At 37.9% G+C, this 26,929-nt stretch overlaps 1 protein-coding gene across 5 annotated transcripts in view; it reads left to right on the top strand.

Moving 5' to 3' along the window:
- FILIP1 (filamin A interacting protein 1) overlaps window positions 1-26,621 on the top strand; it is a 280,061-nt gene extending 253,440 nt beyond the window's left edge. For 3 of the 5 annotated variants that reach the window (XM_044001799.1, XM_044001802.1, XM_044001803.1), the window contains one exon: window positions 1,100-7,367. In XM_044001799.1, coding sequence (XP_043857734.1) covers window positions 1,100-1,306 — 207 coding nt within the window. In that variant the 3' untranslated portion in view covers window positions 1,307-7,367. Of the gene's footprint in view, window positions 1-1,099; window positions 7,368-24,048 lie in introns of those variants that run through there. The other 2 variants (XM_044001801.1, XM_044001800.1) reach the window with 2 other exon arrangements.
- The last annotated feature ends 308 nt before the right edge of the window (window positions 26,622-26,929 follow it).

Below are 26,929 nucleotides of genomic sequence, written 5' to 3'. Positions count from 1 at the left end.
AACCCCAGTTGCCTCACCAAAAAAACAAACAAAAGTAAAAGACTAAGGGGCAGCTAGGTGATGCAGTGGATAGAGCACCAGCCCTGGATTCAGGAGGACCTGAATTCAAATCCGGCCTCAGACACTTAACATTTACTAGCTGTGTGTCCCTGGGCAAGTCACTTAACTCCAATTGCCTCACAAAAGAAAAAAAAGAAGAAGAAGTAAAAGACTACCATGCCCCAAATGATAGCTTCATAAGCTTCCACCATAGACAAAAGAAAGTTGGGATAGTTCTTTGGAATTAGAGGTAATAAATAATAAATGATATTTCTATAGAGGAACCCTTGTAGGTACAGTGGAAAAAGCATTGGCTTTGGAATCAGAGGACCTGGGTTCAAATCCTACATCTGTTGCTATGTGATCTTTGCCACATCATTTAATCTCCTTGAGCCTCAGTTTCCTCATTTAAAAACTGAGGGATTTGGACTAGATGGTCTCTTGTCCCTTTCAATGCTAGATACATGATCCCAAATAGCAATAAAATTTGGAAAATGCTTGGTGATATAGAAACCTCATTTAAGTCTTATGACAACCTTGAGAGGTAAGTATAACTGGCATTATTGTGCTCATTTTATAGATGAGGAAACTGAGGCTTATCAAAGTGAAATGACTTACCTAGGGTACCAGAGGTTAAATGTGAACTCAGCTCTTTCTGAATCTAAAACCAGTATTTTATTCCCTATTACATCTAGGGAATATTATGGTAGAGAGGGAAGAACACTAGACGCAGGGGATCTTGTAGTTTTATCCTGGTTGTGCTGCTTAATTCTTGTTTAATTGTGGGTAGATCATTTATATTTTCAGAGCCTCAGTTTCCTTATTTGTATAATAACAACATAATAGCAATGCTCTACTTTCCAGTATATGTAAAATATGATATATAAATATACATATAATAATGCTTTACATAATTATATAAAATCTCATTCTAGATAAAATCTGATGAGATATTCCCTGGGTATATTCCTACATAATAAAACTCTAGGTTTTGATGTATATACTCATAGAAAAGTCACCCAAACCAACTTTACATCTGTTTCTTTTTTTTCTTTCACAGTCAGGACAAGATGGGTCATCTCAGCGGCCTACACCCACCCGTATTCCTATGTCAAAAGGTATGAAAGCAGGAAAGGCAGTAGTGGCAGCCCCAGGAGCAGGAAATCTGACCAAATTCGAGCCTCGAGCAGAGACTCAGTCTATGAAAATAGAACTGAAGAAATCTTCAGCCCGCAGCACTACCTCTCTTGGAGGGGGGAAGGGCTGAGGGCAGTGGCTAAGGGGGTATGTTGTGCAGCTATTATGGCTACCATGAAAATCTACCTCCTGTCTGTTAGTGGCAACTGTTTACATGTACTAATTTAAGTTGTGAATACACCATTTACCAAATAATGAACTAATCATTACATGTCTTACTGATTGTGTACCTTTGTCTCTGTGCAGGGGAGATAACTTATAGTAGAAACTATGCTTGCAGCATGGTGCACTAGAAATAGCACTGGACTGTGTGTTAGAAGACCTGGTTTGTAGTCCTAGCTTTGTCATCAACTGTGAGACCTTGGAAATATCACTTGACTTCTCTGTCCTTTGTTTCATCAGCTGCAAAATGAGGGAATAGACTAGACAGCCAACCCCACCAGTCTGTGATTCCCAACAGTCCTATTTTAGTATTAATTTATCTCTACTGTTTTTATTTTCTGAAAAAAAGTGTGTCATATAAAACAATGTGTAATTACACCTATGGATAATTTCCTCTACTTCTAAGGAACTCTTGGTTTGCCATATGTGCCTCAAAAAAAGTCATTGTTAACTAAAATTTAAAAAGAAAAATCTTCCCTAAATTAATTTCAAAGAATAATCTCCTATGAAATATAAAATACAATAAAAAGAAATGACAGAGGCATAATAAATAGAACTGTTACTGTTATGGAATTTATTTTGGGGGGGAGAGGGAAGACTTCCTGTCAATCTCCAAAAGATTCCCTAAGTTTCATAGAGAACACTCTGAAAACCATTGATTTAGTGATAATAATACTGTGATCAAGTAAAAAAAGCAGTGTATTTAAATCATATGCAGTATGACTGTAGTGTCCAGATAGCCATCCTGAAAGCCAACCGAGATCATAATGAATGGCTCAAAAGGGTTGCTGCTGTATTCCAATGAGATGCCAAGAAAAGAATCATAGGACCAATGATTGAGTACTAGAAGGAACCTTAGACATTGGCTGGTCCAAATCCTTCCTTTTACAAGTGAGGCAACTGAGACCCAGAGAGGTTAAGTGATTTGCCAAGGCCACACAGGTAGTAAGTGGCAAAGCCAAGATTTGAACCCAGGTCCTCCTACTCCAAATCCAGGACTCTTTCCATTGTGCGAAACTTCATATGCTGCTTAGTTGAATTCTGATTTTCTCCTCAAGTCACAGTGAAGTCTTTGTTCATGAGTGTAGATCCAGTCTCAGGAGTCTTTGTAGTATGGAGAAGTGGATTTTCTTTTTCTTTTATCATTTTTACCCATGTTTATCTCATTTTCCTTTTCATTCTTTTAAAGCATGCTTTAATACGCATGAAACTGGGTGTGGATGCAAAAACCAGATGTCATTCTGATGTGATTAATCATATTTAAGTAGATGCTGGTCATTTCAGTGTATATAACAAAAAGTGAGCTCAAGGCTAACAGTAGCTTAGCATACAAGGTCTCACACAGGCTGCGCTTTTGTCTTAATTTTTGAACCATTTGGGTGAACTTTACGAGATTACAACAACCTCAAAGTTACAAATCTGGAATTTTCTTTTTTAATTTGTAAAATGTAGGAATTAAAAAATGAATCAACCAGAGAACTCTTTTTCATATTTTAAAAGGGGGGAAGGGGAAAGTTAATCACTTTTTAACACATAACTCATGATGCTTCAGTGGTAAAGACATTGATTGCTCTTTCCCATGCCAGATTTCTTGTCATTGGCAGGACTCTGACTTGAATTGTTTATAGTAGTGATGGATGGCTTTCTATGTTCCACACTTTTGTTCTTGTCAGGCCCCTGTGGCCTGTTGCTCTTGGATTCTTAAGGTATAAACTCAAAATGTTATTGTAGGAAAGGGCCCATAATGGAGCCATGTTGTGTTGGGAGAGTCCTGTTGTTGGGAGAAGAGAGGTCAAAGAAGATCAGAGAGATATGAATGTTTAAGAAATGGGACTTTAAAATAGGATTTCCCCAGGAGATCCTCATCTTTAGATTACTGATTCTTGTGCTTGTCTAAAAGAGGTATTTCCCCACCCCCACTTTGGTAAAGTTGCTACCCAAAACTTTCAAAAACAAGGACATTCCAAAACATGGAACCTTTGCCTCACTGGGCATTTGTTTAATACTGTAATGTAAAGATGGAGCAAAATGGGCCCTCCCAAGCACCAGGCATCCTAGTCCTTTTGACCTTCCCTGCTGCCTTTCCTAGGTTCCCTGCTACTGATGCCCCATTTCGGTTTGGATCACAATGTTAATATTGCTTATTGCTATTTTTGCTCTTACCTGCTCACAATATGCTTCCCGATTTTCCTATGAGAAGACAGTCCTGTCAGCACAGACAATGCTGGGAAAGGCTTAACAGTGCATCCACAGGATGTTTACACATCTGCATTTTGGAATAGTTTAGCCTACAAAGTACGTCTACTAAGAAAACTTGGCAGAACTAACACATGTTTGCTTTCCAGAAATGATGAAAAGCAACCTCTGTGATAGTTTCTCTTTGTGATTTTAGAACAGACTCTACATTTATTGTATAACTTGTTTTAAGCCACACGTTAGAAGTGAAAATCCACTGGGGATAGGAGGTGGAGGATTAAACGCACACCAGCTTTTGGCTCCCATTTGTGATTATAATGTTTCTAAGATGCTTTGGGGTAGGTTTTTGTAGGAGTGAGCATGATGTGATACTCAAAAACTGCCTAAATTTTTCCCCCTGCTTGGCTATGTATTGTCTAGTAAAATTTAAAGGACACATTCAGCCAAATCATCCTGCTGTGTGTGTTACTTCCTGGGAATAATACTTATTTACATTTATATAGCACTTTAAGGTTGGCAAAGTTCTTTTACATACTTCATCTCACTTGAGCCTCACAACAACCTTGTGAGGTAGGTACCGTGGGCATTATTATCCCCATTTTATAGATGAACCTAAGGCTCAGAGAGCCCAAATGACTTGCTTATGGTTTTAAAACTGGTAAATGCCAGAGGTGTGATATGAACCCAAGCCTATTTATCTGCTACGCCAGGTTCCTCCTGTAAATTAGGAAGTTATGTTGAATAGCTTGGACTACGAGGGTAATAACCATTCGACATGCACTGTACCCCCAGTTTTCCTTATGGGAAAACTTCATGGGAAAACTCTAAAACAATAGCTGCCAGTTTAGTTTGAAAGTTAATAAAGGTGGGGAACTATATCTGCTTGTACTAAATAATTAAATTTCTGCTAGCAATTTTTCAGGGGGCTTGGGGGGGGCAGGCCCAGTAGTTGGGATGCTTACTGCACTCTATAGATATTTCATAATACTCATTAAGGTGTTAATTTGTCTTTTATTTGAAGGCTCTAAAAATGCTCTGCCATAAGGTGAGATAATATAGCCTTGTGGAAAGGAAAACGACATAAGACCCCCAAATAGACTAAAATTTCTCATTTCCCAGCAGAGTCCAGAGAACATATGATATACTGCCAAGACTTGGTTGAGGACAAAGAGTCTTTCACTAGGGAAAATATAAGGATGATAGATACCATGTGTAACAGAAGAGTAGGGTGAAGGGAAGGAGGGGAACAGATATCTCATTCTTAATCTCTAGCCACATATATGTATTATAGTAGAGCTGGGAACCTTTTTTCTCTGGAGCAAAAGCAGGTGTGTAAAGAGTGGAAGGAGGCAGCTAAACAGAAAGTTCAGCTACAGGTGTAAGGGAGGGGAGTGACCCATACTCTAGACAGTCCAGTCCTTACCTCCAACGGGGTTCAGGTGAATCCTAAGAAAGGGTCATCACTGCAATGTGATACTCTAGGTAAAATGTTGAGAATAGGGATGCTAGTATGCCCCCTCTAGAAGCCAGTGATTCCACCCTAGCTATAGCTCTAATGGATTAGGTTTGGGGACTACAGAGAGGAGAGAGCAAAACAGAAGCCATATTTTTGAAGTTCTATCACATTATCTAGGAGATCATCTATTCCCCTCAAATATTCACACTCATTGTGGAGAAAAAACTAGTGTGAAGATGATCTGGTGTGGGGCAGCTAGGTGGCATAGTGGATAAAGCACAAGCCGTGGACTCAGGAGGACCTGGGTTCAAGTCCAGCCTCAAACACTTGACACTTCCTAGCTGTGTGACCCTGGGCAAGTCACTTAACCCTCATCGCCACACCAAAAAAAAAGGAAAAAAATGATCTGGTGTTATCACTGTGAAGACTTTCTTCTCCTTTTTGAGTCTGTTACTCTTGAAGGAATGATAGAGAGGGAAATGAGCCCTTGTAGGGAAATTTTAAAATAGGGCAAAAAGAAATCTGAGCACAAATAGTCATACTTAGGCTGCTTCTTTCCATTCCGTTCCACAGCACTGAGTAGGGCAGAGCTCAGATGACAGGGGAGATAGAGCTGCAGGGAGAATATTGCTATATTGGCAATTCATAATCATTCACACCGTTGGTGCTAACAAGCTGAAGTAAAGAAACTCTGATTACCTTCAATGAAGTAGTCACAGCCTTTTCACAAGTGTGCTTCTACAGGCAGCTAGGTGGCTCAGTGGATAGACCACCAGCCTTGGAGTCAGGAGGACCTGAGTTCAAACCTGGCCTCAGACACTTGACACTTATGAGCTGTGTGACCCTAGGCAAGTCACTTAACCCCAATTGCCTCACCAAGAAAACCAACAAAACAAAAACCAACAAACAATTGTGCTTCTAGAAAACACAATTAGGAGAGATGAACTTTTTTACTTAATCCGCAGAAGAGTCTAAATAGGTTAGCATCATTTAGCAGGGAGAAAAGAAAGCTTTGAAAAGGTGACATAGCCAGTCTCCAATTTCATGAAGGATTCTCAAAGCCCGGTGCAATGCCCTGGCACATAAGAGGTTCTTAATAAGTGTTTATTTGCTGGATATTAATTGAATATTAAAGGGGAAGGACATTAGGGACTTCTTAATTCTAGGGGCTTGGGAGCTTAGATTTAGTGCTGAAATGTACCTTAGAGATCACCTAATCCAACCCTAATTAATTATTTATCCAACTGTACTCAAATCAAGAAGAGAAGGAAGAGAAAGTTGGATTAAATGACAACAGAAGAGGCTTAAGTTAACTATCAAGAAGAATTATCCTATTAAGAAATTTGGTGAAGAACAGAATAATTGATTGAGCCCAAGAGTAGAAGTTCAGAGTCTTGGGTTCCAGACCTGGCTTTGGCACCAGCTAGACTTTATGTCAGTGCCTCACTCAGGGCCTTGCTTTCCTCATCTGCAAAACAGGCAGCTCGGATGGGGTCAGTGTGTGTGTGTGTGGGGGGGGGGGGGACAGGGACAACATAGTACTATAGAAAGAATGCTAAATTTCAAAGCGTGGAACCTGAATTAAAATCCTAATTCTACCATTTACTCTCTGTGTTCCCTTGCATACTTAACATTTCTGAGCCTTAGTTTCCTTGTCTGTAATATGAGGGAGTTGGAATAGGTGATTTCTAAAGTATATTCTAGCTCTAAATCTAAGACGCTAAGCTTTTTTGACTAAATGTCTCTAAGATCTTTCCCCTTTAATATTTACTCAATCAACAAACATTCATTAAGAATCTGCTATATGCCAAGGTGCTGCATTGGGCACTAGGGATACAAATAAGACTACTTACAGTAAGCTAATCTAACAGGGAATTTAGTAAGTAATTTAGTAAAATATCAAATATCAGGAGAATAAATATATGGCATTTTGGGAGGGAGGGCACTGGCAGTTGGAAGGATTGGGAAAGGCTTGAGCTGTACCTTTGAAGGAAGAGAAGGATTCAATGTGGTTGCAGGTGAGATGGGAATATGTAGAAGAAAGCCAGAGCAAAGGAATGAAGATGGAAAATGGAGGGTCATGTATGAAGAACAGAGAAGAGCATTTGGCTGGATCTTAGAATGGGATTTAGGTAGTAATGTACAATGAACCTGGAAACCTAGGTTGGAGACAAGTCTGTGAAGTGTGTTAAGAACTATTGTCATGGGGTGGCTAGGTGGCGCAGTGGATAACGCACCAGCCCTGGATTCAGGAGTGCCTGAGTTCAAATCCGGCCTCAGACACTTGACACTAACTAGCTGTGTGACCCTGGGCAAGTCACTTAACCCCCATTGCCCCGCAAAAAAAAAAAAAAAAAAAGAAAAAAAAAAGAACTAGAGTCAGTAGAAAGCTACTTGAGTTAACTGAGTAGAGGATCGAGGATTGATAGTTCCACTGGATGCCCCTTGTTCCTCACAGAAGTTAATCACAATAGGCTTACCAGTGCTAAACCAACTCTTTTCTTTAGTGTTATATTCATATGAGATAATATTTGTAAAGCACTTAGCATAGTGCCTCACACATAGTAGTACTTAATAAATTCTCATTCAATTTCCTTTTTTCTCTTCTCCTCTATAGCTTTGAGGTTGCTCCTATACAACATTGCTTGTCTTGCAGGTCAAAACTCTCTGGACGCTCCAAAAGTCACCCATAATATGGATTTCTAGAGCTGGGTCCTAAGAGATTATCTAGTCAGAAGTTCTGAACCTTTTTTAATGTCACTGATACCTTTGGCAGTAAGGTGAGGCCTACGGACCTCTTCTCAGAATAATGTTTTAAATTAATTTTTACATAGAATTACAATGTAAACCAATTATATTGAAATATAGCTACCAACTTCTTTTAAGTTAAAGGACCCTAGGTCAAAAGCTTCATTGTTAATAATAATAATTATTATAGCTAGCAATTATATAATACCTCTGCCAGGCACTTTACAGTGATTATCTCGTTTTATCATTATAACCCTAGGTGCCATTATTATCCCCATTTTGCAGTTGAGAAAACTGAGTCAAATGGGTTAAGTGACTTGCCAGGGTCACAAAACTAGTAAGAGTTTGATGACAGATTTGAACTGAGATCTTCCTGACTCCAGGCCCAGCACTCTATCCCAAGTTATGCCTTTTTAGAGAGGAGAGAACAGAGGCCCAGGAGGTTACGTGATTCACTCAAGGTTAATTAATTACAATAATAACAATTAACAAGTAACACTTATAGTATTAGGGCCACGTCCCTGACTCCCATTCAAATCCTCTTTCCACTGTGTCACAAAATGAATTCTAGGGGCAGCTAGGTGGCACAGTAGATAAAGCACTGGCCCTAGATTCAGGAGGACCTGAGTTCAAATCTGGCCTCAGACACTTGACAGTAGCTGTGTAACCCTGGGCAAGTCACTTAACCCTCATTGCACTGCAAAAAACCAAACAACAACAAAAAATTAATTATAGAGAATGAAAGTAACTGTGACACATGAACACACAGGCCTACAGCTATATACAAATGTACACAAAGACTCCTCTAGTAATATGGGATGGGAGCAGTGGGCAGGGATAAGGGACTTCTAATTTCATTGATGTAGGAGGAATGAATTTCTTTTACCAGTTCAGGAAGGCAGCATCTCTGCCCTCCTACTTAGCCTATAGCACAGAGCAGTTAAGTAACATGCCCAGAGTCACACAGCCAATATATGTCAGAGGTGGGACCTTTATACCTCTCTCTCAGTATGACCAAAATATTACATCGCTTAAACAAACTGGAGAATTTTGAGTTTCCTACATAGGCATAACCTTGTTAAAAAGTACTCTCTAAACTTCAAACTTTTTTTTAATGAACAATTTGTTGCCCTTACCTACAAAGAACTAAATCAGATATATTTTCTGCAGTAATATTTTTCTACACTTAGCATAAGAATAGATATAAAATTAAGCTAACCACAGTTATTTTAGAATCTGTGTAAAAAGAAGTAAGCAAAGGTCCACAGCACACGAGTCAAAGCAGAGAAAACTAATAGAATTTGGTACCTATTCTTAGTGCCAATTAATATTATTCCCTTCATAATTAGTTTCATACATTGGGGCAATAGTCCAAAATTGCTTGCTTTGGGGAAAATTCATCTGCTTGGGGAGATGATCTAAAAAGATTAGCTTGCTTGAAAAAGAAATTACCAGCAACAACCAGGGCCAGAGGGACCCCTATACAAGTGAAGATGAATTATAGAATTAAGAGGATAATTTTGTTTCTCATGAAATGGGGAAAATAATGTTTTAGAGAAAATCGAGTCAACCATAAATCAGTTAAGAATCCCATGAGGAGTTTATGTCATCTTGTCAAAGAGTGTCCTGGAGTCAATGAAAAGGACTGGTAATTACCAGAAGACATTTTAATTAACTGAACTAAGTCCAGATGAAGGGCACTGAGGCCCAGGCAGCAGAGGAACTTTCTTGAATTCCTTACACAAAATGGAACTTTTAGGTAGAATGGGTACTCATAGCTAAATGTGGTAACAGTTTAGTGAAGTGGGGGACAGTTTGCAGTCAAGATTTCTGTGCTTTCTGGGGTTGAGCAGGTCTCATGAGACAAAAGAAAAAGCCAGAGTCAGTGTAGATATCATAGCAAAAACAGGTTTATCATTAGTATCTACCACTTCTATCAGAGGTCCCTAGCAAAGGATCCTAGAGTTCATTACATTCTAATGCATTGACATATCATTCTCTTCGTTTCAAATACCCATGCCCTCCTAATCAGTCACCCCATTATAATAAAAACTTAACATTTCTATAATGTGTTGAAATTTATCAATCCTTTTCCTCACAACAACAACAACACTGCGAGGTGGGTATCTTAAAATACTCTTTTTGCCTGAGACCGTAAGGTTTCCTTTGTCCCTACAGGTCAAGAAAATAAAAGGGCCTTGGACTTCCATTCTCTTGAGTAGGAACAAGAGCTGGGAGGCATATCCCAGTTCCCAGGGGGATGATGCTCTATTTCTGCATGCTCCTAAGGAAGCCTTCCTCTTCATCCAGTGTGAACACTCTAGAATCAGCAGTGGCATAGTCATGGAAAATCACAGGGATCCAACATAAAAGTGGAAAGTTACAAAAATCACAAAAAGGCTTATTGTAGGTGCTTGCCATGAGACATCTGTTGACAGTTAAGGACAGTTAAGTCATCTGCTGCCCCAAAACTCAGGAATTCAAGAATTATCCTAAAATTGTTTTAAATAAGTGCTTTAAATGGATAACAATCTTCAGAGACTCAGGTCTTCATTATTTTTTACTAATAGTAAGGAGTAGCACAGACAATTTAAAATGATGGTTAATCATCCTTTTTGGTTAAAAGGGCCTCCTTGACCCCACTCCTTGGCATTGAGAGAATTTGTTGTAGAGCAGGGAGTAGAAAAATAGGTGGAGTGTGTAGCTGCTTGGTATTTGAGAAAGGCAACTCTGTTATGAGGCATGTATGGTCCCCTTGGCAGAGTTCCCTGGTTGCCATGCCAGTACAAGTGTCCATGCCACCACATCACCAGCTAAGTTGTTGCAGTCCCTGAATAGAGAAGGTGTCTCCCAACTCCCCATATGGTAGAATGTTTGGAGTACATAAAGCACTTCTCTACCTTCCTTGTGCAGAGATATAAATCATGCTATTTTCCCTCTTGTATAGGCATGATGGGTATGCGGTGGTAAGGCTAGCCCTCAGAGTGGCTTGGTTCCATTTACTGTTTGACTCATTAAAAGGATTGACTGTCCATAGAACTCTGCTGGAGAAGGATTAGGAAGAGGCATTGAATCAGTGATCTTGGGACCAGGAACTGATGAGAAAGCTCCTTCCACCAATGCAGGTCGGCACTTTTTCTTGCTACTTGAGTCTTAGAGAGTTGCTCCGTGCACTTAGATTCACAGCCATTATGTGTCAGAGGCAGGACCTGAACCCAACTCTTCCTGACTCTTAGTCTGACTCATTCTCCACTATGTAATGGTTACCTCTCTCAGCATAGGGAAAGCTTAGGGATGTAATTTATGGCTGGGGTACTCTTTGGCAGCACCAAACTGAGAAGTCCTTTCCTGTTCCCAACACACGTAAACCACTGCTTTCCAACCAGCTGGCTGGCCAAGTAGCTGGGATGGCTTCCAAGGACTATGAGTAATTTGTGATACCAAGAAGCATTTTAAGCAAAATCAGGAGTTGACTATATATTATTAAATCTACCTCTACACAGTGGTTATAAAGTAGCCTGTAAAAATCAAGAAAAGCAGAGATTGAAAAGAGTTAGCCAGAACCTGGAAGCCCTTTTCAGATAAAACTCTCATGCTTTTATTAAGGAATTAACTTACCTATACACATTTTCTTATAATCTGTTATTTTGATGGTTATCCACCACCCCCCAATTTCTTTGAATGAAAAATTTGATAACACTGGAGTGAAAAGTATACTAAGAAATATGTACAAATATGTTTAAGTAATTGCTCATCTAAAAAATATTAACTGTAATCTATTTCCCCCAATACTGTATGTGTTAAGATCCATCCTTTATTTTTATAAGAAAATAAAGTATATTAATAAACAAATGCCTGTAGCTCAGAAATTCAACATTTCAGTGCTCTGCTACTTGAATTTGGTGACAACTACTATCTAATTGTGGGTCCCTCGGCCTTGGACAGAATCTGCTTGTTAAGTACTCTGTGGTTTACTGGTATCAAAAAAAGGACACCTGTGTGAAAAGAGAGAAATTATTGCTTCAATACTGTTTTCTGGGAAATGTGCCCCTTGACAATGGGATTATGTTATATTCATGCTGAGAGACCTAAAGCTCAGGGACTATATCTGGGATGAGATGAGTGCTTAACAGCAGCTGGAATCTAATTTACTCATTGGCTCTCCAGTCAAATCTTTAGCAATAATTTTTTTGGGTGTGGGAGGCACTATGGAAGGGGTATTATGCTGTATGGAGACACAAGTAAGTACAGGCATTTTCTAGGCCTTGGTTATGAAATAAAGGTACAATTCACACTGAACTAAGAATTTTCTTTGGTTACCTACATTGCTTTATAGTCTTCTCAGGTATATTTTTCTTTGTAATTTTAAGAGAAAGGTAACCATAAAATCTGAGCATCAAACATCTTAAAAAAAAAAAAAGGATTCACTCTCTGAGTTTCTACATTCCCATTTCCTTTTATTGAAAGCCCATCAGATTTTTTTCCAGTCCCAGAGGCCTTAATTATTGTTCTTCATGTGCATACACATCCACACTCACACCCACAAATAGCATTTCCTGTAACTACAGAGCCCTGGGTTAAGATTTTCTACATGGAGTAGACATAGAGCTTTCTAATGATAAAGATATATTCTTCAATTTCTATTGAAGACATACCTAACAATGAAAATAAGAAAGAATGGGTGGGGGCAGCTAGGTGGCACATTGGATAGAGCACCGGCCCTGGAGTCAGGAGGACCTGAGTTCAAATCCAGCCTCAGACACTTAACACTTACTAGCTGTGTGACCTTAGGCAAGTCACTTAACCCCAACTGCCTCACAAAAAAATAAAGCAAAAACAAGAATAGGTAAGTTGGAAACCATCAAACTTATTTTCACATCAACTGGTCTGAATTCCATCGCATTTCCCTTTTTCTGCCTATACTACTAGTACCTCTCTATCTGGGGTTCACTGATATAAAACACATACTTTGCAAAAGCTCAAACTCTTCAGAGTACTTAGTAATAATAAATCCCACCTGTATCAATCTTTAATATAACTTTTAGCTATCCAGTTTTCTGTTGATTACAATTACAATTATTTTTACAATTATGTTTAAAACTTAGGCAAGTTGAAGACCAAAGAACACTTTATGCAGTTACAGTAGCAAGTTCAGAAACAGCTATTTTTTTTTTTTGTTTGTTTTTTGTTTTTGCGGGGCAATGGGGGATAAGTGACTTGCCCAGGGTCACACAGCTAGTAAGTGTCAAATGTCTGAGGCCAGATTTGAACTCAGGAACTCCTGAATCCAGGGCCGGTGCTTTATCCACTGCGCCACCTAGCTGCCCCCTAACAGCTATTTTTTTTTTTAACTGAGCATCAAACATTTTCTTTCACATGCATTTTGAAGAGTTTCTGGCACTCTAATAACAATAATTGATAATAGTAATAACAAGAGCTAGAATTTACATAATGTTTTAAAGGTTGCAAGTGCTGTACAAAAACCTCATTTAATTCTCACAACTCTGGGAGGTAGATTATTATCTTTCTTTTTCAGATGAGGAAACTGAGGCAGACAATGGGTAAGTGACTTGCCCAGGGTCAGAGAGCTAGTAAATGTCTCAGATTGGATTGAAACTCAGGTCTTTCTGACTTTAGGCCCACCTCTCTATATGTTGCACCACCTTACTTTGCCTTGCTTTGATGATATAGTTGACGTGGGGAAAAGCTGCATATTTTGATTACATGGCACATGTTGATAAGTGGTCAATTTCAAAATCTTTAGTGTGTTGACAAGGATACATATAACACTATTTTTGAAAGTCACTTGTTTGTCCTTTATTCTCAAAGAGGACCATGACATTAGATTGATGTCATGACTTGCAATGAATTGGATTTAAGTAAGGGAAGGCTGTGCAAGGTCACCAACCTCACTCTCTCTTCCAGAGCCACATGGGTCCAGTAGCAAGATACACATCAGGACAACTGGAGATGGTCCCAGATGTTGAAGGCAATTGGGGTTAAGTGACTTGCCCAGGGTCACACAGCTAGTAAGTGTCTGAGGTGAGATTTGAACTCAGGTCCTTTCAACTTCAGGGCCAGTGTTCTATCCACTGTGCCACATAGCTGCCCCTGAAAGTCACTTCAGATGTTCTTTTCTGGTCTATTAAATGAATCACTCCCAAACTCTCAGTCATACTTGAACTCTTAAATAAAACTATCCGCTTTATGTTTTCAGATACTAGTGATTCACTGGAATTAAAGAACTACCCTCTGGTTTGTGTCTCTTTTCCCTTACTTCCAATAGTATTATCTACTTTCAAACAAAAGTATTGCACGTTGCATTTGTTTCTCTTGGCTTTGGAAAGACCAAGAAATAAAATGCCCATTAAAATTTTTTTTAACAGTATAGGTTTTGCAGATGATATCTCACTATTACCAGTACATACATGAAACATATTTATCTTTGTGCTTATAAATAAAAATGTTTGAGGTACAAATATAGCCATTAGTTATAACATGGTTAGCATATTTTATGCTTGTTAAATGAAGCATCTATTTTTATGACTGAATTAGACTCTATAATTAATATATTCTGTTAACTGACATCGACAGGACTTTGGTTAACCAAATAACCTGGTTATGATGTGTACCATACCTGGATTACTAATTTTTAGATGTCAATATAACAAATGTACTAGTGCACATTGGGTTTGTTTTCTTCTATGAAAAAAAAAAGGATCTGTGCCCAACATTTTGAAATTTATTTGTACGTGTAGTAATTGTAAACATATATATATCCCCAAAGTGAAGATGGAAGATCATACCAGGAGATAACTGTTCCTAAATTGTCTCCCTGTCCCTACATGATACTAAATAGTATGTATTAAATCACTTTAACTAGCTAGACTGTCCTTTCCTAAACAACAGGAGTTGACAAGAAAATCACATTGCAATGCAATTGAGGAAGTCTGGGTTTGTGGATGGGTGAGAAAGTTTCACAGAATAAGAATTTTAGAGCTAGAATGGATCTTAGAAATCAGCTAGTCTAAGACCTTTTTAGAGACAAAGAAAATGAAGCACAGATTTTCTGAAGAATATCCACAACACAGGGGCAGCTGGGTGGTGCAGTGGATAAAGCACTGGCCTTGAATTCAGGAGGACCTGATTTCAAATCCAACCTCAGACACTTGACACTTACTAGCTGTGTGAACCTGGGCAAGTCACTTAACCCTCATTGCCCTGCAAAAAAAGAAGAAGAATATCCACAGCATGAACATGAGAGGCCTCATGTAAAAAAATATTCTTTATGTCCTCCTGGTTACAAATAATATTTGGAAGGATGCTTTGATTAAGACTTGGTCCAGTCTTTCACTTATTGAACCAGAATTATGGAATAGAAAGATAATTTTTCAATGGGAAATAATTCTTTAAATTCTAAGCTTTGACAGAATTCTTAGATATTTCAATTAGCATTTTAGTTTATCCCCATGAAGATTTGTTTTAATACATTTCAAGAGCTTAAATCTAGGGTTACTTTGTTATTACTAATGATGTAATGATATTTAAGGCTTTCCAATTTGGGGAGATGAGGTAAACATGTTTGCCTTTAGAGCTCAGCAGAACTATTTGTACATAAGTATTCATACATTTCTGAGAATTTCAGTTGCCTCAGCAGCTTGTTTAGTGTGAGACCAGTGCATTGGTACTGATTAATAGAATGAAACTAGTGCCATCTCGTGGTCCAATGGAGGTAGAACATTGAAACCTCCGCAATTCAACAAGTGTTTATTAAGTGCCCCCTAAGCAGCGGGTGGGACAGCTAGGTGGAGAGGTGGATAGAGTGATAGGGCCTGAAGTTAGGAGAATTCATCTGACTGAGTTCAAATCCAGTTTCAGACACTTACCTGTGTGACCCTGGGCAAGTCACTTAATCCTGTTTGTTTCAGTTTCCTCACCTGTAAAATGAGCTGGACAAGAAAATGGCAAAGCACTCCAGTATCTTTGCCAAGAAAGCCCCAAATGAGGTCGAGAAGAGTCAAACACGACTGAAATGACTAAACAAAGGTGGCAGGCACTGTGCTAGCGGCTGTTGATGCAAAAAGGAAAAACAAAACAAAAACCAAACCAAAACAGTCCCTACCCTCAAGGTGTTTCCCTACTGAGGGAAACATGTAAGCAAATAGAAAACATATATGAAGTAAGTACAAAATAGTTTTGTTGATGGTGGAGAAGGGCACTAACAACTGGGGAGGGTGTTTCAATCAACATCCATTTTAAATGTGCCAGGGACTGCTGGGCACTAGTACAAAGACAAAAACTGAAGAATCCCTACCCTCAAGAAAATTACATTCAAATGAGAGAGACAGCATGGGTGGAGAGAGAGACAGAGACAGAGAGACAGAGAGAGAGATTTGAATCTATATATGTACCTCTCTATCTCTCTATCTATCTATTTAGATAGAAGACAGATAAGGAAAATGTAAGATAACTTTGAGCGAAAAGGCACTAACCAGAAAGGCCTCAGGTATAAGGTGGCACTTGAGCTGAGTTTTAAAAGAAAATCAGGAATTCCAAGAGGCAGAAGTGTGGAGGAGTGCATTACAGGCATGAGGGATAGCCAGTGCAAAGGCTGTCCATTCCAAAGGTGGACGATAGAAAGTCAAAATAAGAATAGCAAAAAAGTAGAGGCAGCTAGGTGCACAGTGGATAGAGCACTGGCCCTGGAGTCAGGAGGACCTGAATTCAAATTGGGCCTCAGACACTTGACACTTACTAGCTGTGTGACCTTTGGTAAGTCACTTAACCCCAACTGCCTCGCCAAAAAAAAAAAATGGCAAAAAAGCTAGTTTGGCTGGACTGTTAAATTGGGGTCACATGTAGCAACTGAAATGAGGACTCCTTGGATTTGAGACATTTGAAAATAAATAGTTTTGAAGAGTTTCTCTTACCATTTCAGTTCTTTCATTTCATTGAGAAGCAAATACTTCTGCAAATGACAGATTTTGTGGTAACCCAAGTGTCCAATACTGAGGGAAGGGGCAGGGTTGGGGGACAAGGAAATTCATTCTCAAGACTTATATGTCTAAGGGAAATTTGGTACAGGATATTCTTTATAGTTGGCTGGAGATGGAGATGGGATACTTACAAATCTGCATTCAGAGAGTGTGATGATATGGTAGTTTGCCAGATTGGATTAGAGTAGAAGCTTCAGACAGCTTTTCCTTCTCTCTCTCTCTCTCTCTCTCTCTCTCTCTCTCTCTCTCTCTCTCTCTCTCTCTCTCTCTCCCTCCCTCCCTCCCTCCCTCCCTCCCTCCCTTCCTTCCTCCTTCCTTCCTTCCTTCCTTCCTTCCTTCCTTCCTTCCTTCCTTCCTTCCTTCCTTCCTTCCTTCCTTCCTTCCTCCCTCCCTCCCTCCCTCCCTCCCTCCTTTCAAAAGTCTCATCTCATACATTAGATGTTCTTTCCTTCCAGGATGTTTATCAGTGGGGAGCAAGGTTCTATCTTTTACATCTGCTTCCAGATGTGGGGTGGCTGGGTGGAGCAGTGGTTAGAGCACTGGCCCTGAAGTTGGGATGACCTGAGTTTAATCTCACCTCAGACACTTACTAGCTGTGTGACCCTGGGCAAATCACTTAATCTCAAATTTCCTTAAATATCCAGGGCCATCTCTAGTCATCCAGATAGATAGATAGATAGATAGATAGATAGATAGATAGATAGATAGATAGATAGATAGATAGATAGATAGATAGATAGATAGATAGATATCACCTCTTGACCCGATGGCTCCATTAGGAGGCAATAGTCCAGGTAAGAGGTAATGGAAGGCCTGAATTAGAATGGTGGCTATGTTGTGAGTGGAGAGAAAGGGACATGCAAGATTAGAAAATAGCTCTTGCAGGAGGTGACACTTGAGCTAAAGATCAAAGGAAACTAGGAATTCCAAGAGAAGAAGGTAAAGAAGAGCATTCCAGGCATAGGGGTCAGGTTGAACATAAGCAAAGGGGTAGGAAGGGAAATTCAATGTACAAGAAACAAGGAGGCCAGTTTGACTGGAAAGTGGCAGGGATAAGGCTTAGCAATCTAAAATTAGTCTAGAAAAGTAGGTTAGAAGCAATTTGTGAAGTCATTGTCAAATAGAAAGTTTGTATTTTATCCTGAAGGTCAAAGGGAGTCATTGAAATTTCTTGGACAAGGAAGTAACATTTAAAAAAAAAAAAGGAATATCAATGTGGCAGCTATGTGGAACATTGTTTAGTGTTGAAAGGAATAGAAAGTTAGGAGGCTATTGTAACAGTCTAGGTAATAGGTGATGAGGCCCTGAGTTCAGGTAACAAAATTTAAAGAGCTTTGAAAATTATTTAAAAAATTATTTTTCCAAATAGAATAATAATAATAGCCAGTATTTGAATAGTGCTTTAAGGTTTGGAAAGTATTCTTACTTATACTATTTCATTTGGTCCTCATAAGAAAAGTTAACTGACATGCCTACGGTCACACAGCTAGTTAGTGTCTGAGGAGGAGAAGGAAGAAAGGAAAGAAGGAAGGAAGGAGGGAGGGAGAAAGGGAGGAAAGAAGGAACAAAAAAGGAAGGGAGGGAGGGAGGAAGGAAGGAAGGGAGAGAAGAATATAAGGAGGTGGGGAGGAAAATATTTGTTAAATCCTTACTATGTGCCAAGGACTGTGATAACTACATTATAAATGTGATTTCATTTGATTGTCATAACCCCGTAAGGTAGGTGATATTATTATCTTCATTTCCTTCTCCAGCAGATTAGGCAAATAGAGGTTAAGTGACTTGCCCATGGTCACATAGCTGGTGTCAGAAACTGAATTTTAACTCAGGTCTTCTTAATTCCAGGCCCAGCACTGTCTACTAAATCACCTAGCTGTTCTACCTAGAATAGGTCGAATACACAAATTAGCATGGAAACAGTCTAATATTTGAAAGAAATTAGATAGAGGGTAGTTAGAAACTAGCAATCTGAAAGAAATCCTTTACATAGATAAAGGTAGCTGCTATAGTGGTAAGAGTACACCAGTCCTTTGCTATCCCCTATAGGACAAAGAAAGAGGTACTAGCTCATGATCATGGCTATGGGTGAACAAGGTAGGGGGTGAGGTGAGAAGGAGAAATTGGGAAGGGTATCAGACCTTCCTTCCCTGCTCTTTGAAACCCTCTGAGTATAGTTACATTTTGTCCGGAAACAATGTGTCATTAAAACTCTCTCTACCCCCATTCAATATTCAGCACGCAGCTGACAGGGTGATTGTGCTATGTTTTGCCCTGGCAGAGCCCACTCAGCAGGAAGAAGCATGCTAATCTCTACTCTTTCTGTACTGCCAAAAGATTGCAGGTGCTTTCAGTCCTCTCTAAGACAGAAAAAGCCCTAGTTTCCACCATCCTTGTTAGAGCTCTGACCATGCTTTCTTGACATTTATTTAGCTGTGTTACCACAGAGAAGTTGCTTCATCTTTCTCAGTCAGGGTTTCCTTCTCTGTAAAATGGGAGACAATAATATTTGTTCTATTTACTTCATGAGGGGTTATCAGAGGAAAGTGTTTTGTAAGCCTTACATTGCTATGTATATGTCATTATTGTCATGCAGTTGTAACCCCATCGACCATAGCAACCAATATTGTCCAGGGGATTTCTTGGGAAAGAAACTGGAGTGGTTTGTCATTTTCTTCTCCAGTGAATTAAGGCAAACAGAGATTTGTCTTAGATCAGACAGCTAGTGAGTGTTTGAGGTCACATTTGAACTCATGTCTTCCTGACTCCAGGCCCAGTGCTCAATCCACTAAGCCATCTAGCTGCCTCTTATGTCATTATTGATATCCTTTTATCTGGCCTTTAAGAATGTTCTAAAATGTTTAAAGTGGCTCTCTTTGTGGTGGCAAAGAACTGGAAATTGCAGGGATGCCCATCAATTGGGGAATGGCTGAACAAGTTGTGGTATACAATTGTGATGGAATACTATTGTTCTCAAAGAGGATCAATGACATCAGGAGGTTGATGTGTTGACTTGCAAGTCAGTTGGATTTAAGTGAGGCAGGGTTGTTCAAAGTCATCAGCCTCACTCTCTCCTCCAGGGTCATCTGAGTCCAGTGATAAGACATAGGTCAGGACAACTAGAGATGACCTCAGATGCAATGGGAGACCTTGGCCTTTTTAAGTTAAGGTATTTCCCAAGTCTCAGTTTGTCTGAGGCAACACCCGTTCAGATTTAAGGCTAGGTAAGAAATGAGGCAAAAGATGGCTTACTTTGCCTATTTAAAACAAACCAAAAAACCCTAACATCAAATTAGGAGGGGAAGATCCTCAGTTTCTGGCCAGAACAGAAAAAAATTGCTATTTGCACTTACTCTAAGACATCAAAACCCAAACAATGACCAAGTCAGGCTTGGGCCGGGGCCTATTATTGGCCAATCAGTGAGAGCCAGAGTCATTTGGGCTTAAGACATGGTCAAGTAGTTCCATTTGAATCCCAATGGACTTTATCAAAGCCTGGTTTTTAAGAGCTATGTTTCAATAAATAATAAATGAAACTACAAGGGACAAAAGAGTTAGTTGTCCCAGTTTTTTAAAACAATGATAGGATAAATAAGTAGGAAAGAGAAAAAAATCTAGCTCCCAAACCCCAAGATATCTTGCAAGGTTTCAGCAATCAAAATTTATATTCCTTTAGGCAGAACACCTACATGTAAGGGTATGATCCCTATGTGGACAGAGGGAGAGAAGGAGGGAAGGAAGGAAAGAAGGAATGAATGAATGAACAAATGAATGAATGAACATGGAATACTACTGTGCTATAAAAATGATAAGCTCAATAATCTCAGAAAAACATGGAAAGGGGAGAAGGACCCACATGTACAAAGATATTTATAGCTGCTCTTTATGTTGTGGCAAGGAATTGGAAGTTATGGGGATGCCCATCAATTGGGGAATGCCTGGACAAGTCGTGGTATATGAATGTAATGGAATACTATTGTGCTGTAAGAAACAATGAACAGGAGGAGTTCAGAGAAACCTGGAGGGTCTTGCGTGGACTGATGATGAGTGAGATGAGCAGAACCAGAAGAACATTGTACACAGTATCATCAACATTGTGTGTTGACCTACTACAGAAGGGTTCCAGGGAACTCATGATGGAGGAGGATCTCCAAATCCAGGGGAAAAAAAAGAACTGTGGAGTATAGATGCTGAATGAACCATACTATTTCTTTTGGTTTTGGTGCTGTTGTTTTCCTATTTTGAGGTTTTTCCTCATTGCTCTGATTTTTCTCTTATAACATGACTAATGCAGAAATATATTTAATGTTATTATATATACATATAAATACACACACACACACACATATATATATATAAAACCTATATCAGATTACCTGCTGTCTTGGGGAGGGGGGGAGGGGAAGGCAGGAGAAAAATCTGAAATTGGAAAGCTTGTATAAACAAAAGTTGAGAACTATCTTTACATGTAATGGAAAAAAAATAAAGAAAATACAAAAAAAAGAAAAATATGGAAAGACTTGCACGAAATAATGAAAAGCAAAACAAGCAAAACCAAGAGAACATTGTATACAGTAACACCAATATTGTTTTAGGAATGACCTTGCATGAATAATAAATTAGCTATAAAGGACATATGAAGAAAGATGCTATCTGCATCCAGACAAAGAATTGATAATTAGATGTATAGAATAATTTTATATATCTATACCTTTTTGTATCTAATGGTAGCCATGGGGGGAGGGAAGAGGGGATTTACATGATACCTTTATTATATATTTAAAAGGAATAGCAAGTTGTATATAATAGATTTGCAGTTTCATGTTCAATCAGATTAAAAATATATATATATATATATATACTACAGGGGCAGCTAGGTGGTGCAGTGGATACTTGACACTTACTAGCTGTGTGACCCTGGGCAAGTCACTTAACCCCCATTGCCCGCAAAAAAAAAAGGAAAAAAATTATACTACATTATGGAAATAAATAATTTTATTCCATAAATTTAAAAATAAATAATGGGGGGATGGAGTTTGAGGGGTGGGGAGATAATGGTAATGGCAAGTGTAACCATACCAAAAAAAAAGATAACTATGGGAACCAAATCAGTCAGTTAACAAGTATTTATTGGGTAACTAATAATAAATATATATTTACATGGTGCTGTAAGATTTTCAAAACACTATATAAATTTAGACTTTCAACATAACAGCCCATATGAGTTAGGTAGGACTCAGTGTACGCTAGGACATTGCTAAACACTATTTTGTGACTTTGTTTTTGTGCAAATAAACCCAAGCTTGAAAGTCTATGCAACCAGTCTCCTTTAATAGAAATTTAGGACTTATGGGTATTACAGTCTCAGATATTTAATCACTGAGTGGCCTGGCCTAAGTTTGTGATCTCTAATGGATGGATAGTAAACTTCTATTTTTTTTAAAACCCAAAACATTCACAAAAATAAATATATTTTCATAAATTTTTATTGATTGTTCCTATATTATTTAAATACCTCCTCATTCCTTCCCTTTCCTCTCCCCAAGAGATATCCCTTACAATGAAGAATTTTTACAAAAGAAAGAGTAAAAGTGCTCAACACAAAATATTTTAACATTATGTGCAATGTTCCATAACTCATGGATGCAGCTTCTGCAAAGGAGTTAGAAAGAAGTATCTTTTTGTATCTCTTTATTGAGGCCAACCTTGTCTTTTTAATTTCTCAACATTCAGTTTTAATTGTTTCATTGCTGTTCTTTCCTTTGGATTGTTTCAGTTATTGTATATATATTTTTCTTGACCCTGCTTACTTTACTATGCATGAATGTGTGTAAGTCTTTCAATGATTCTCTTTATTCATTATGTTAGTTTTCTTATAGGACAATAATATCCCATTATGTTCAAGTACCACAATTTGTTTCACTATTCCTCATTGAATAGGCCTCTATTTTGTTTTCAGATCTTCACTATCCAAAAAGTGCTATTATAAATATTTTGGTTCATATGGAATTCCCCCCACTTTTGTCATATACATAGGTATATGCCTAACAGTGGAATCATTGGATCAAAGGATACAAACTTTTTGGTAACTTTTTGCATGATTCCAATTTTTTTTCAGAATAGTTGTACCAATTCATAGTTCCACAACAATGCATTAGTGTACATGTCTCTCTACAACCCCTCTAAGCTGACTATTCCCATCTTTTCTGTCTTTGTCAATTTGCTGGTATAAGGAAAACCTCCAGGGTTGTTTTTATTTTATTTGCATTTCTCTTAGTATTAGTCATTTAGAACAATCTTTCATATAGTTAATGGTTTTTAACTGTTCTTGTAAGGAATTTGTTCAGATCTTTTTATCATTCTCTATTGTGGAATGTCTTTTGGACATAGTTGTCTATATGGCAGATATCTGACACAAATATTTTCCCAGTCAACTGCTTTCCTTGTTATTTTAGATGGCTTCATTTTGTTTGTGAAAAAAAATTCAATTCCATGTAATCAAATTTATCTAGTTCATTTTCTGTAATTATTTCTCTTCCTTCTAAGAATTCATTCCCTTTCTATAATTTTATGATCTGCTTAGCTCCTAATTTTTTTAAAAAGTATGATTCAAGTCACATATCCATTTTGAATTTATTGTGCAATATGGTGTAAGCCTAATTTTTGCTAGAATGCTTTCCAGTTTTCCCAAGAGTTCTTATTAAGTAGGGAGTTCAGAAAGATGGTGTCTTAACTGGACTTAGCTACTGCAGGAAACAGTGTTGTCTGATTAAAAAAAAAAGAATAATGTAGTTTCCCTTTATGTCTTAACTGCTAAACTATACTGTCTCAGTTGTTTTTTTTGTTTTGTTTTGTTTTGGTTTGGTTTGTTTTGGTTTGATTTTTTGGTAAAATGAGTCAAATGGAACTTCCCAGTAAATAATGGTTTGAAAAGCGCTTTGAGAACCTTGAATGTAAAGCATAATCATAGTGTAAACAAGTTACTCAAATATGGCAGACTCAGTGTCCAGGATTTATCTAAGTTTGTCCCAATTTAAAATCTATTTCTAACCCAGAAAATAAATTCTCTATCAAATCATATGTTCTGATTTTTTATTCAGAAAATATGGTCACCATAATTAGACTCATGTAGACGGCTCTTTTAATTCCTTCATGTGTTTTAGTGAAATATAAAACATAGGCATTATCCTGACTTTCAGCCTTGGATTTCAGTTTGAGGATAATTGACTATATGTTCTTTTTCTATTTTCATTCCAGAAAGCATCATCATTCATCAGTTAAGGATGAACTCTAGATGAAAAACAATACTAAGCATATACTTTGTGTGTGCATCTCCTTTGAACCCCAGCTGGATGAATACTACTTCTGCAGCCTTTTACCATTACCATGGTCTTCTATGCTACTGATCACTAATGGAAATAATTTACTACTTCCAATAAATGGGGTTTTTTTGGGGGGGGGGGGTTGGAATTTTAAAGCTTAAAGGCGCCTCGCTAATATGGAAATGGGTAACAAGAGCAATACAGTCTCTGTGCCAACTGAATTTTATTCTCATTTTTTGCAAAGCTTTCAGGTCCACTGGCACATGCTTGTGTTTGTTATTGTTATTTGCTATGTAATTTATTTTTAAAGTACACTTTGTAATGTGATTTTTTCCATTTCCATGGTCAATGGTACATGGAGTTGTTGAATACACTGTCAATTCCTCAAAGTGTGGATATTTTATTTTCAAAATTATAAAGAAATGTAATGTCTTTTTTTTCTTTTGGTTGAGCTAGGTATTTTTGAGGAAAACAAGAAATGATATTCTGTACAATTTCCCAGGGTGAATTTGTACATAAGACTTGAGAAGCAGAAGATCCTTACTGGAGTCTTATTTTTTACACAATGCTATGGTTCTGAATGTGGTTAAATACTAACAAATAATAGCTATGGAACATATCCTGATTCCCAAGCTTGATTTAAAATATTTTCCACTATTTGTGGAAGCTGCTGTTACTTAAGAGTGTTCTTTGCCAAAACCCTAAATTTGATGCTAATCACATGGGAAATGATACATTTAATTGAAGTGTGGGAGCTTAACCTGACATTAACCTGAAAATAATGTTACTGCTTCTGAGGCTTCAAGTACCAGCTTAGACTGGATTGTTTCAAACCACCTGATTTGCACTTCAGGGCAACAGCTGAACAATATTACATGAGGGTTTCTCAATATTATGGTTGTGTTTGGTAACAGAGCATTATTGATGTTATTGCAAAATGACATTTGTTAAGGCATGGTTACACAGGATATAAGCCTGTAGTTTCAGACTGACGACAATTAAAGTGTTTTCCTATTTTTGGTATATAATAAGTATAGATAAGAAGTGACTATGTTGGGGGGCAGCTAGGTGGTGCAGTGGATAAAGCACCAGCCCTGGATTCAGGAAGACCTGAGTTCAAATCTAGCCTCAGACACTTGACATTTACTAGCTGTGTGACCCTGGGCAAGTCACTTAACCCTTATAGCCCCACAAGAAGAAGGAAGAGGAGGAAGAGGAGAAAGAGGAGGAGAGACTATGGGCTGCTAACATAGCCTTGGTAAGGTCAACATTTTGCTGTACCCTCAAAGCTCATCCTATATGAAAGTTTGAAGAGGAAAAGTGGCCAATTGTGATCCACTGATAGCTTTTTGGGGGACAGGTGACTATTATGACAAATCTTTATGAACTATTTTAAAAGCCAAGAAATGTGATTTCTAAAGGCAAAGACAATATACCTTACAGAAATGTCATTGTCAGAGCTGCTACTGAATTCAGTTTTATATGAAAATTTGCCCCAAAGTTTACTTGAAGTGCTGACAGACATGTTTTTCTTTAACTTTTGTCAATATGAAAACATTTTCAATTGGCCCTTTAACAAAACATAATACATAGGAGCAACATGGAAGGAGAATTAACCTGATAAATTAAAAATTGATATATTTCTAATATGTATATTATATAATTAATAAAATATTGAAGTTAAGGAAAACATTATTTCCAGTGCCAGAAGGATAATGAAATTAAACACAAGTAGTATTATGAGGAGGTTATTTCTCCAGCTCCCAAAGAATGGAGCCCATAATGTTATAGACTTGAAAGAAGAAGCCCTTGCTAGGTTTGAACAGGAGAGGGAGAATTTAGAAATTCTGTGACAAGGACAGATTGTTCCCTTTTGTGGATTTAGAGAATGAATAGTCGTGCCTTATAGAAAACAACAAGAGAATCAGGTTCGATGTGTATTATATTATCAGGTTGCCATGTTTTATGTTTAAATAATTTTGATTTTCACAAAGAAAAAGAAATATTATAATACATTAATTCTGGTTCAAATATCTATGATAGCATTGATATAACTTGTAAAATTTTGGACTGCTGGTCAAAAATAATATTGTATATATGTGTGAGGTTGTTATTGTTATTATTATGAGGTTTTGTTTTCTAAGAAAGTTGAATTATAATGACATTTCAATTTCTGAAGAGCTATGTAGTATTGTTATATCTGGTGTTTATGATTAAGTGCCTTTTTCCTCAAGTGCTTATACCTCTGATACAAAATTTTACTCCACAATGAAATCTTGCATTCAGTCATAATTTAATAGCTCTTCCTCTCCACCCACCCCCAGCTAATAAATACTACGGATTTGATGATGTTTCCAAAAGCTATGGAATAATGATCAAAAGAACAAAATTTGGGGCAGCTAGGTGGCGCAGTGGATAGAGCACTGGCCCTGGAGTCAGGAGTACCTGAGTTCAAATCCGGCTTCAGACACTTAACACTTACTAGCTGTGTGACTCTGGGCAAGTCACTTAACCCCAATTGCCTCACTAAAAAAAAAACCAAACAAAAAACAAAAAGAACAAAATTTAAAATAGTCTTCAAATTTTGTCACAGAACATTTATTTTTTCAATGAAATGCTATAGGCAGTCTATAATAATTTTACTTAAAATGATTGTTTTCCTACTATATTTAGAATGCACTATATTCTCTCAAAACAAGAAAAGTTGAGAATAATGGCTGCAACCAGAGAAAATTTAGCTTAGAGGTTCATGTTTCTATCCATTCTATAATGAAAGTTTCTGTATACCATATTAAAATCTGAGGGTCAGGAAATTG

Source organism: Dromiciops gliroides, chromosome 4, assembly GCF_019393635.1.
Source record: "Dromiciops gliroides isolate mDroGli1 chromosome 4, mDroGli1.pri, whole genome shotgun sequence".
NCBI lineage: Eukaryota > Metazoa > Chordata > Mammalia > Microbiotheria > Microbiotheriidae > Dromiciops > Dromiciops gliroides.
Note: the sequence above shows the minus strand (reverse complement) of the source record. Positions and strands in the feature narration are given on the sequence as shown.